The sequence below is a fragment of the Microtus oregoni genome, unplaced genomic scaffold (assembly GCF_018167655.1).
Source record: "Microtus oregoni isolate MIOR12 unplaced genomic scaffold, Mior012 000050F_ref0000143, whole genome shotgun sequence".
NCBI classification, from domain to species: Eukaryota; Metazoa; Chordata; class Mammalia; order Rodentia; family Cricetidae; genus Microtus; species Microtus oregoni.
The window spans coordinates 537,898-550,219 of record NW_024543256.1 but is presented as its reverse complement, the minus strand read 5'-3'; the positions used below and the strand labels follow the sequence as shown (position 1 = coordinate 550,219).

General features: G+C 53.3%; 1 protein-coding gene across 1 annotated transcript; it reads right to left on the bottom strand.

Annotated features, from left to right (window-relative positions):
• Positions 1–4,295: 4,295 nt before the first annotated feature.
• LOC121437122 (sodium- and chloride-dependent creatine transporter 1-like) lies at positions 4,296–11,583 on the bottom strand. The gene is made up of 13 exons (XM_041636959.1): positions 11,230–11,583; positions 9,565–9,696; positions 8,640–8,889; positions 8,096–8,228; positions 6,912–7,046; positions 6,716–6,819; positions 6,497–6,621; positions 5,869–5,981; positions 5,613–5,750; positions 5,430–5,532; positions 5,232–5,332; positions 4,988–5,158; positions 4,296–4,685 (listed from the first exon to the last, which is right to left on the bottom strand). Exons 1-13 carry the CDS (start codon positions 11,489–11,491, stop codon positions 4,545–4,547), a joined length of 1,908 nt encoding a protein of 635 aa, XP_041492893.1. The 5' UTR covers positions 11,492–11,583; the 3' UTR covers positions 4,296–4,544.
• Positions 11,584–12,322: the final 739 nt, after the last annotated feature.

The following is a 12,322-nucleotide window of genomic DNA, read 5'->3' as shown; positions in this document are numbered from 1 at the left end:
CTATGCCTACTGTCTGTGAAGACTAAAGAGGGATTGTGGGAGCTGGTTAGTGTCTTTTGGGATTAGAGTGACTCCTGAAGATGTTGATAGTGGCTAGAGGTTGACAAATAACTGTGTTCCTACTTCTGTCTGGGATTAGGCCAAGCAGCTGCCTTCCCAAGCACCCTGTCACTCTTACCCATCCTCAAAGCATGGCTGCCCTGTAAGGAGGCTGCCCCTTTCCCAGCAGTCTAGAGGCAGTGCCCATGAGGGTAGAGGTAACACCCTCTGGTTGCTATGCCAAGGCATAGGACTAGTCTGCTTTTCCAGGAAGTGTTCCGGACTACTTTGGGCTTCCCTAAGCTTGCTTGTCTGTGCTTTGGAAGGCTAAAGTCCAGATCACCTCTCCTGCTTTTCTACTCCAACCCTGACCACTCTCCTCTCTGGCCCAGCTCCTGAGACAGCCTGTTTGATGGTTCTCCACTCTTATTTTCTCACTCTGCTTGAACTTTTTGGTCTCAGTTTCCTAAACCCTTGTATAAAAGCCGATTTCCTGAGTAAATAGGCCCCATCTATTGTAGCATCCAGTGAAGCACAAAGTGAACTCTGTGATGCTACCATTTTTTTGTATTTGGTGTTGTGACAGTTTGCTGGGAAGGCCTTTAATGTGACCCCCACTAGGGTTCTTATCCAGAATAGATACTTGGTGGAGAAAGCCTGAGACTCTAAGCTCCTCATGGGTGGAGTTAGTTGAGAGAGAGAGAGAGAGAGAGACTGGTATGAGGGCCTGGGGAAAAGTCTACTGGACTTTGCAAAGATCTTCTGCAGCTGAAGATAACAGGCTGAGACTTAGGGATGAGAGCAAGAGGGAGATTGGGAGTAGCACTCTGGACAAGAGCACAGGGTCTGTGAAGGAATAAAGAAACTGAGTAAGAGTGCTAAGAAGGGGACAGGGAGGCTATAGCCTGCACCAGGTGATGCCTGCTTCCTGCTCTGCACAGAACACAACCACTTTGCACATAACAGAACTAGGGCTGTCTGGTTTCTCCTGTGGCACAACATACTCATCAGAGGCTGACCTCTGTGCACTACGTCCCTCCCTTCCAAGACCTGTCTTGTATCACCTTTTTATATTATGGTAAAACATAAATTCATATACTTGTAACACATAAAACTTCTTTGTGGTGATATTTTGTTTGCTCTAACAAATAAAGCTTGTCTGAAGATCAGAAGGTGGAGTTAGCCACTGGTTAACCATAGAGGCCAGGTATGGTGGCACACACCTTTGATTGCAGCACTTTGGATCTCATGCCTTTGATCCCAGTAATTGGGAGGCACATGCCTTTAATCCTGCCACTCAGGGTTTGAGACAGGATTATGGCTGGGTGGAAAGAGAGATATAAGGCAGGAGACAGGAGCTCATCTTTTCTGTCTGAGGATCGGTAGAGGTAAGAAGTCTCTCTCTCTAGTGGCTTGCTCCTTTGCTTCTCTGATCTTTCAGCATTTACCCTGGTATCTGGCTCCATGTTTTTATTATTAAGACCAATTAGAATTCACATTACACATCTTCACCATTTTCAAGTGCATAGTTTGATGGCATTAAGCAGTTGGACATCACAATTAAGTGCTCATCTCCCCATATTGCAGCTGTCTCCATTAAACCATGTTCCCTTAACCCCAACCCCTGGTACTCATCATCCATAGAGATGGATTTGACTGTTAGAGGAATTTCTTGTGAGTACAATCATACGATGTTTTTTTGTAAGTGGCTCATTTCACCAATCATGTCCTTCAGGGCCACCCATGTAGCATATATCTCAATTTCCTATTTCAGGCTAAGTAATACTATATTTTATGAATAAGCCATACTTTAATTCATTCATGTATATTTGGGTTCCTCCCTTGTTCTATTCATTGTAAGACCTAGGGTCTTACACATGCTAGGCAAGTGTTCTACTTCTGACCTCTATCTCCTTTATATGTTTTGAAACAATCCGTATGTTGCCCAGGATGACTTTGAATTTATGATTCCCCTGCCTTAGCTCCCCAAATAGCTGGGATTGCCAGGCTAAGCTAACTTCACCACCCTACCATGCTCCACACCTTTGACAACCAGGGCCTTGTATATGTTAGGTTCTCTGTCATTGATCATATCCTTAGCTACTAGACTGTCCTTGAACTCACTCTGCAGCACAAGCTTAAACTTTTGGTCTTCCTGCTTTAGCCTCCTGAGTAGCTGATTTGACAGGTTTGTTACCTGGCCCGGTTGACTTCTTTTATTGCAATTTTTAGTGAGGTTTTTGCATGTGGCCCAAGACCACTCTTGTCCAAGTCTCCACAATCTCTTTAATACACAGTGAACTATAGCACCATCTTAATCCTTGTTGGCCAGCCAGGCTGAGTCTCCCTTTGTACTCACTTATGCTCTACCCCCAGCTGAGAACTTTAGAAGTTTTAGCTCCAGGCCAGATTTTCTAGTACTGCAAACTCCTGTGTCCATTTGCCAACCAGAGATCTTCCTTTGGACAACAAGACATGCCCAAAGCCAACTCCCAGTTGTCATCACAGGACCTGGCAGCACCATTCATCCTGTGTCTCAAGCCAAATCTCTGGTGTTTGTCTTGACTCTTCAGTCCTGCATCCTGTAGTCATCTACAGCCCCTTCTGGCCCTGCCAGCAAAGTAGATCCCAATCCAAAGAACCCCCTCTACCCCACTAACTGGTGCCACAAACCAGGTCCAGATGCCGGTCCCTAGTCCATGGATCAAAGTTACATCTTACTGTCTGTGCTCCCAGTGTACCCTTTACTTTTCGATCTTGGAAAGCTACTTGCTCAGGAGCACACTTCTGTTGATCTTTAAAATGCAGGGCTTACAGCCACAAGCTATCATGCCTGGTTCGGTAAGATTCTTAGAGCAAGCAACTCCTGGCTGCAGCCTCCCTTCTCTGCTGTATTTGTTCCTATTGAACTTATGTCACCCCATGCTCTTCACTCTGGGGGACTGAGGCTTTATTCCTGCATTTCTTCCCCACTCTTTTTCCAGTTTCTGGCATGGTGCTAGGTGTAGAGCTCCTCACACTGGGCCTTACCTAATGCCGAGTTGGAGCTGGAGGAAGGTCCCCACAACTATCTCCCCACCTTATCCATCTTCCAGAGAAGCAGAAGCAGGAGCCAGTTTTGGAAAATGAAGTGTTTTTATTGCTATGTTTGCAGTGGCTTTTTTAGCACAGTAAGAATGTCCCCAAAGGCCTGTACTCTTACCCAGCCCCATCTCCCTGGCTTAGTCTAGCCCTGTGTGAAGGAAGCCTTTCTAGGGGCTACTCGGCTATTTCAGGCTTGACAGGACATAGATGTGAGTTTAAAAGCTGCTACGGAAGACTTGAGATGTCAAAAGTACATCAGCCTTTAGCTCAGAGGTGGGAGCTGTGCCCAGGATCCCTTCCTTGGGCGATCCCTGCAATCATACCCAGCCCAGGAACAGGGTGTGGGCAAGCCTGAGCATGCCAGGTGAGCAGACCCAGATCCCTGGGACAATGCTGTAGTCTTTTACCCCATAGGCTTAGGGGCAAAGGATAGTGTGGGGATGCCCTTGAGGCTCCCACTTACCCACTCCAGTCTCAGCTGGAGACCATACAAAACATCCATACAACAGACTCACATAGTCAACAGCCTGAAGCTTTTGTTTCGCCTATGAAAGTTAAGTATAAATTCACACTCCTTGGCTAGGGTCAGAGAAGAAAGGTGGGGATGTGAAGGAGAGGAGTGGTAAGGTGGGGGTGTTTGGGCCTTTTTAGAAATATACAAGCATAAGTCTCACTCTCAGTTTTTTTTTCTTATAAAATGTGCAAAATACAAGCCTCCTTTGCCCAGAGGCTCTGTTTAACTTCTGGTATTCACCTTCACTAAAAGATAAGAGACCTATACATCTTCTATACACGCACATGCGTGCACAGACACACACACACATTCAGACCCAAGCTCATACAGTTAATTAATATTGGTGGCAATTGGCGCAAGAACACAAGGTTCCATTGCTGACTGGCTCTCTAGCTTCTAGACTAGGGGTGGGAAGAGGGGTCTAATCCAGCTGAAACATTTGCCTTGTTTCCACTGTCCCTCTCTTGCCTACCCTCCTGTCCCACCTTATTCTTTCCCTCCTCTCCTGTTCCCCAAGCTGCCACTGTAGTTTGCAGGGTGAAGGTGTGGTACAGAGCAGAGCTTAGGAGGGAGGCAGGTGGGGCTGGCAGGGCTAGGAGGTGGGTCCTGGGAACTGAGAGGAAGGACAGGAGGTGGGACCTGGAAGCAACGCCAAGTACCAGCGTGGCTGGGGGCTGGGGAGGAGAGGCATCTATTTTTGGTGGGTTGTGATATTTTTGGCGTTTTATTATTAAAAATGGAAAAAGTTATTTTTGTTAGCACTCATGGTGCTTCCTCCCCTTCCCCCCCCAGGCAGACCCCCGAACTGTCAAGGAAAGGCAAGCCCCCTGGTGGGATGGGTAGAGGCTAAAGCAGGGGCTGCTATGGCTACCAAAGGATGAGCTGGTGATGTGAGCTGGGATGCCTATTACATGACACTCTCCACCACGACAACCTTGCTGCTTTCAGACACTGGAGTCAGGGTGGTCAGGCCCCTGACATCTGCATCCTGAGCTCTGTATTCCAAGTGGTGGAGGCCCCAGATAGGCTGGGTCAAGTGCTGCCAGCGCTGTGGGAGAGGAGAGCACGTTGAGCCAGCCTCCCATGAGTCACTTGCTCTACCCCATGGCAATAGCTTCTGCTACCTGCCACCAAGGCAGGTCTGTTTCTCTTAGGGCACCCTTCCAGGTCATGCTCCCTACAATGGGAAGCAGGGTTAAGTGGCCCTTGTGTGGAAAGTGAGAGGTGGGCCTTGCTTCCTTGGTTCCACATGAAGCCATGATAGGTTAGCTTTTCTTCTGTAGTCTGAGCTGGCTGTGCTTCTGGATGACAGTTTGCCCTTCCCAGGAAAGAGTGGGATAGGGACCTTACCTCTGCCATGGTTCCTTTTGCCCTGAGGAGACAGCCCAGGAGGTGGAGGGGCACACACAGCATGGAAGAGAGTGCAAAGGCCCAGCCAATGGCTTCGCCCCACCATGGGTACACGTAAGTATTGTTGTAGACCAGCGGTTCGTAGTATACAATATTGAAGATGAAGATGCCCTGTGTGGACATGTGTCTTCAGTCATTGGGGCCCCATTACACCACCCCACTTGCCTAGCTTCCCCAGTCTTACCATGCAGACCAATGGGGTGAAAAAGGACCAGCACCATTTCATCCAGGGGCAAGGTCGGTACCCAATCATACAGGCAATGTCATCCATGAAGCGGTCAGCTCCTGGAATAGGGTGAGGTAGATGGGAAGGATAGAGTTGGAGACTACCCCCCTCCATTCCACCCTACAATTTCTAGCCCAGCCCTTCACCCTGACCTACCGTAAACCCAAGCTACCACCACACACTCCCAAAAGGCTTGCCACAGCAGGGTAGTGCCACTAGCTGAGTAGTAGTCAAAGAGCTGGAAGACGTACATGCCGCCCTGGAGAACAGAGCCAGGTCAGGAAAGATGATGGCCCATGGCTGGAGACTGACAGTAGTAGCCCACCTTACCCTACTCACATCAGTCACCATGGAGAGATCGATGACAAAACAGAGGACACAGCAGAGAGCCACGGAGATCTCCCTTTGGAAACGGAAGTAGTAGGAGGCCGGGAGGAGATCCAGTAGCCCGGTGATGAAGCCCTCCACACCTACAAACTGTGTCCAGGGCAGCTCAGGCCCAGGTCTCCCATGTCCCCGTGCATCTCTTGCCCAATGTGCCAAGCCCCCTGACCACCAGCCCCTACCCCATTCTTGCCCTAGAGCTCCTGCAAACCTGGCTGTCCAGACCGAGCAGCAGCAGCATGAAGAAGAACAAGGCAGCCCAGAGTGGGGCCACAGGCATCAGTGTGACAGCCCGTGGGTAGGCAATGAAGGCTAGACCAGGCCCTGAGTGCAAAGATGCAGGGTGAGACTGGCCCTCAGCACCATCCTGAGTACCCTGACGCTCAAGGTCATGCCCATCCCCCAGATAATAAAAACTTGGGGGCTATTTGTGCCTCAGCATGGCTAGACCCATTGAGGTCCTACAGGTACCTCACACCAATAGTCTGGAAGGCTGTGGTCCTTGGTAGCCTCACCCCATATTAGCAGGACCTCCTGACTCACACTACTTTCCCTGGGCTCAAACAGCCTTGGCAGTTTCTGGTTGCCCTGGGGTGATACAGCAGGGGCTGAAGGAGCAGCTCCTTTTCTATCTCCAGTACTATGAAGACACACCCTGCAGCCTTAGAGGTAGGTGGCAGGAGGCCCTCCTGGCTCCAGAGAACAGCCTTGTTTCAGCTGCTTAGAGCCATCTCAACAGCTAGCTGAACTCGTCTGTCACGTTTCAGAATGCTTTTGTGCATGCCCTACATCAGGGTAGTTCTGCAGGTCTGGAGGTGGGCTGAGGTCTGGCAGCTCACCTGATTCTGCCACCTTGGAGATGTGCACACCCTGCTCTGTGGCCATAAAGCCCAGGATGGAGAAGACCACAAACCCAGCAAAGAAGCTAGTCCCACTGTTGATGAGTGCCAGGATGATGGCGTCCCTGGGGGTGGAGGGGCAGAATGTTCTGGTTTAGGCAGCCCCACTGCTCCAGGGCAGGGCAAGGCAGGGCAGGCAGGGCAGAGGCGGGTGCCTACTTGTAGCAGTTGTTGTTGAAGCGATTGTAGCAGCCTAGGGCTGTGAGGGCCCCCAGGCCGATGGCATAAGAGAAGAAAATCTGGGTCCCGGCATCTATCCATACCTGGAAGGGATGGGCAAAGATCAGAGTCATAAAGGACCCTACTCAACAGGCTGTGCCCCCCAGTCTTGCTGTCATAAAGCACCTTTCCTCACCTGAGGGGACCCCAGCTTCGACCAGTCAGGTTTGAGATAGTAGATGATGCCATCCAGGGCTCCAGGCAGCAGCACCCCTCGCACGAGCAGCACGACAAGGACCACGTAGGGGAATGTAGCAGTGAAGTACACGATCTAGGGGGCCAGGGTGCTCAGGTTCCGAACCCCTGCTCCCCTTAAGTGGCCACAGTCTCCCCAAACTGCAGTCATGCTCAGAATTTAGGTGAGGAAAGCCAGTAGCACTCATTCTATTCCTAAATGACCAACCATCCCCAGGGAAGCTAGGGGCCAGCCTGGAGCCCAGGCAGCCTCATAGCAGGCACTAGTCAGCTGTAGGAGGGGAGAGACAGGATCATGGCATTCCAAGGTGAGGGTCCCTAGGCACATCTAATGTATAAAGAGGAAAATCAGTCCATGGGGGAGTGAGAAAATGTGAACTCTCCTGACGGGCAACTTCTCAGTATGTCCATGTGGGGACATGCCTATAAGGACAGGAAGGTTTGCAGAGTTTCGGCAAGGAGAATCTGTGGCAATGTTACATGGGATTGTAATAAGTACATATTCCTCAGAGCCCTGTGGTCCCAAACTCCAAGGCATCCTTGATAGGGCAGTGGGGTCCATGGCAGCTAGGGATTCTAGATGGGCAAGAGGACAGGGTTGGTTTTATAGCTCAGTGTTATTGGTGATGAGAGAAGGAAGGAAGGAAGGAAAGGGAGGGAGGAAGACAGCCATTGAGGACCCTGTTGGGAATGAATGTTTGCAATCTGGCCCTCTAGGCACCTGACCATGTTCCATGGCTTAGCAGTTTTAATATGTTGGTTCATCTGTATCTGTAACCTGAGAGGGAACCTCTGAAGGAGGGCTATATGAAGTCTTCCTGGGGGGCCTGAGGATCATAGAGGTGAGGAGAGCCCCAAAGATTAGGCATCTAGAGATAAGTAGGGAGAAACAGAGAGAGGCGGAAGGAAAGAGAAAGGGTTGAGATGGAGTGGTGGACATGGGGAAGGGTAGGTATGGCCTGACCTTTCACCCTCAGGTCTGAAGGCTACGAGAAATAATGCCCATCAACAGGGTGACAATAAAGACCTGTCTACTCTATAGGCTTGAGCCCCAGTATAGTCACCTCCTGTTGTGTTTGTGTCCCTCCCAGGCAATGCTGCCCCCCCACCTGCTTCCAGCTATACCTTTCCTGTTGACTTGACCCCTTTCCACACACAGAAGTAGACCAGCACCCAGCAGGCCAGCAGGCACAGGGTCACCTCCCAGTTGAGGGCCCCTGGCACCTCTAGCCCCGTAGAGAGCCTCAAGACTTTGTTCCTAGGGTAGAAAAGAAAAGAGGGCACCTGAGGGTCATGTCAGCAGAGGGCACAGTGACTGGGATTTGCTTTGGAGTATATGGGTCCTCCCTCACCACAGCCCTGATCTGTAGGACTGACTACCCCAGATCATCCTCACCCCAACCTTCTGCAAATATGCAGTCTCAGCTCCTTAGCCAGGTAAACTTGATAGGGCAATGGCAAATGACATGTTGCTGTAGGAGCAATGTCTATAAGCTCCAGGACTGACCTAGGCACTCCAGGAGGATAGGGACAGACAAAACCCAGGAGTGGGTTGTTTTGCATCCCTGGCCATGTGCCCCAGGGCTTGGCCACATATAGAGAGCCCAAGGGATGAGATAGGATGGGCTTGGCCCAGAGGCACCCGACTCACTCCCAGAACTCGACTCACTCCCAGAACTCGATGACAGGCGATCGACGGTCAGCAAGCTGGTCACATGTGAGGTTGGCTAGGCTGGCATTGGCACAGTCTTCATGGCGAAAGATCTCCACACAGTCAGGAGTGTTCCAGGTGTGGCCACATGTGGCCCAGGGCAAAGTGGTAGTGAATGACTTGACCAGGTAATAGAAGCCCCAGGCCAGCACCATGATGTAGTAGGTGTTGCAGTAGAAGACAATCACCATGGAGGCATAGCCCAGGCCTAAGGATGAGTGAGAAGCTTCCTTTTATTCTGGGCTTCTTTATGGCCATGTTTCTACCACCCCTATTATCTCCCTTTCCAGAGCTGGCACTGATTCTTGCTGAGTTCCTGACAGCTTGCTTCTTGCATGTCTCCTTCCTTCCCTGTATTCTACTTCCCTTTATCCTGCCAGAGGCTTCTCCAAACTTGGACTGTGTGTTCCAACAGTGGGCTACCTTTCCTGTCTGTTTCCCACTAACATTTGCCATGTTCCTCTACTAATATCTGTGCTTCAGCTCCTTTATCTAGCCCAGTGCTAGACAGCCCTCCTCTCCTACCTTGTGTAGCTATTATATTCTGCTGCTAGTCCAGCTTCAAATGCTGTCCCTTTCCCAGGTCCCACTGCCACCCTGCAGCTACAGAAGGCAAGGACAAGGACCTCTTCAGTGAGTCAAGTGTGTCCAACAGGTCCTGTCCCTAAGCTTAACTGTTTCTGCTTCATCCTTTTCTTAAAAAAGCAAGCTTGCCACTCCACCCTAGTTCCTGACTCTAGTTAACTGCAGACTCTCTCCTGAGCCTGGGAGGGTATTACCTAGGCAAGATTTCTTCATGTGGATCATAGCTATACTCTGGTCCCCTGCCCTAGTCCCAGTAGTTGAAAAAAGGAGTACTGAGAATTGGCTCAGGGTGGCTCACCTTTGAATAGAGGGCAGATGTTCCAGACATTGATGCTGCCGGCCTTCATGAACTGGCCCAGTGAGATTTCCAGGAAGAAAATGGGGATTCCTCCAACCAGGGCAATCAGGACGTAGGGAATAAGGAACACACCTAGTGGAGAAAGCATAGAGTGGACTCGTGATGTATCCCAATGAGCCGCCACAGTAGGCAAGGACTTAACCCAAACCCTTCAGCCAAGCTGTCCAGGCCTCACAGACCAGCCCGGCCTCCAAAGTCCTAGAAGGCCCAGGCAGAGCCCCAGTCCCATGACTTCCCACTGGGTGAATCAGTGCAAGAGTGGTCACTGACTCAGAGGCTCAAGGTGAACAGTCCCAGGAGATCTACTATAGGTTTGGTGAGAGGAGGCACAGTATTTGCTGTACCATGGGGTCCTTGGCCTGTGGACACCACCTAGGGTGACTTCACAGGCATCAAAACCACCCAGGCTTATGCATACAGACCATCTTTTTTGGCAGGCAGCAGAACAGGATGGAATGGCTAGGGAGTGTGTGTGTGCGCGCGTGTGTTTTCCAGGCTGGGTGTTCAGTCTTGGGGGCTTGTTCAAAGGCAGTGTGCCCAACTACCCTGTACTTTGCACTCATGAGGGTCACAGGAGAAAGATGGGTGGGTGGCAAGCCTCTGCTAATGGGGGTATTGGTGTAGGACAAAGGTAGACAAGGAAAGGGACCAAGGCAAGATTTCAGTAATTAGATGGGCTAGTAGCAAGGAGGGGAGAACAGAGCAGCTGCAGCTCTGACCTATTTCCCCCTACTGCTCTCTAGGACCCCCTACTCTGCTCAGGCTCAGCTCTTTCAGCTACTCAGTAATGGAGTTAAACTGCAGTTTGCCAGGTGGGTCCTGCTCCCAGCATCCTTTCCTTGTGTGACCTTGGGCTAGAGGCCTTCCCTCACGGACTCAGTTTCCCACCCATCACCTAGCTGCTTTAGCTCCCAAGGAATCCAGTTCTGCTTTGCAGTTCCAGGACAGGCAAGTGCCCACTACTGTTGCTAAGCTGAGCTTCAGCAACTGGGCATGGGATGTGCATGTAGCTTGTCTAGTGGCGGCGCCAGTCGGGCCAGGCCGCAGACTTCCCAAGCCTGGCTCAAGCACCAAGTGTTCCAAACCTGGGTCAGAGGGGAGGGAAGAGAAGGGAAAAGGGAGGGGAGGGGAGAGCGTGGGGGAGGGGGGACAGAGTGGCCCATTGTGTTTGTGTGTGTTCTTGTGTGCACACGTGGGGGGGCACACAATGTGTCACTTGTGTGCCTGACCCACGGGGGCAGGCTGGGCTCCTCACCTCCCGGAGTCCCCTCCACTGGGGGCAGGCCTTCCCTTCCCACCTCAGTGGCCAATCACTCCCAGTCTGGGCTGGAAGTCTGGGAAGAACCCCCCTCAGTTCATCAGGAAGCTCTCCTTAATAGCTTCCCCCTCCACTGCCAGGCACATGACCGGTGAGGGGGGTGGAGGCTGGTGCGCTGGGTCACTGAGTGCTTGGCCGGTGAGGGGGCACTATGGCCCCCACGCGCTCTGGGCGGGCCTCCCCACCCTCTGGACTTAACCCCACTGCTCTGGTGGGCCTGTGGCAGGCTGGGGGTGGGAACTGACCCCTGATGAGAAGCCGGGATGCTCAGGGGCGGGGGCACTCACCTCCACCGTTCTTGTAGCACAGGTAGGGGAAGCGCCACACGTTCCCCAGGCCCACGGCGAAGCCCACGCACGACATGATGAAGTCCATCTGGCGTGTCCAGGTCTCTCGTGGTGGCACGGCAAGGCGGGCGCCGGGCGGCCCAAGGCCCGTGGGGCCATCGCCCTTGGCTGGGGCACCGTCGGGCCCGGGCACGATGAGAGGACCCTTCTTTTCGTCACCAGACACACTATAGATACCGTTCTCGGCGCTCTTCTTCGCCATGGTCCCTGGGGCCGCGAGGCCGGGCCGGGGGTCGCGGCGCCTTGAGGGTGGCGGGCGGGCAAGGGGCTTCGGCGGCACCTGGAGAGAGGGCCCTGAAAGCACGGGCCCGCCCGGGGGCCTCGGGGGCGGCCGGGCCGGGGGACGGGGCGGCGGGCGGGCGGGGTGCGGGACGGCGGGGGCGGCGCAGTCAGAAGCAGTCCACGAAACACTTGAAAGTGAGCCTGAAGAATCTCATGTGTGTCGGGGGCCCGGGAGCGCGCGGGCGGCGGTGGAGCCTGACCGGGCGGCGGCGGCTCCCGAGACTCCTGCCCGCCGCTCCGGTGGCGGCGGCTGCGGCGGCGACTGCTCGCCTGGCCGGAGGCTCACCCTAGCGCGCCGCGGGTAGCATCGAAAGCCCACTGTCTGCAAGCGGCGGCCGGAGCAAGGGGCCTGCGGCCCGCGCCCCCCGGCCCCGGCCCAGCTCCGCGCTGCTGTCCTCGCCCGCGGCTCAGTTGGAGCTAGCGGCTCTGGTGGCCCCGGGCTCGCCTCGCCCCCTCCTTCCCGGTGGCTGCTGCTACAGCCGCTCTCCGGCTGCGGCGGACTCAGATTCGCCAAGGCACTCCAACTGTCCGTCTCTTTCCCGGCGCTACCGGCTGCTGCTTAAGAACCAACTCCCGGTGATGTCACTGTCGCCCCACCCCCACGATCCGGCTGTTCCCCTCCCCCCCTCCATCCCGCCCTCCCCGTCACTCCGCCTACCTCCTCCTCGGGAGAGGCAGCTTTAGTTCGGAGCAGGGTGGCTGCTACCTGGGGCGCTGGGCCAGCACCTCCTCCTCAGTGGGCCGAGCCGCC

Excerpts from the sequence above, each read along its gene's own strand:
- LOC121437122 (XM_041636959.1), bottom strand. The coding sequence starts at position 11,491 with ATGGCGAAGAAGAGCGCCGAGAACGGTATCTATAGTGTGTCTGGTGAC. Across the intron at positions 6,820-6,911 it reads CGAAGCTGGGGTCCCCTCAG|GTATGGATAGATGCCGGGAC; the intron begins GTGAGGAAAGGT and ends CATCCCTTCCAG. Across the intron at positions 5,751-5,868 it reads TGCTCGGTCTGGACAGCCAG|TTTGTAGGTGTGGAGGGCTT; the intron begins GTTTGCAGGAGC and ends CCCTGGACACAG.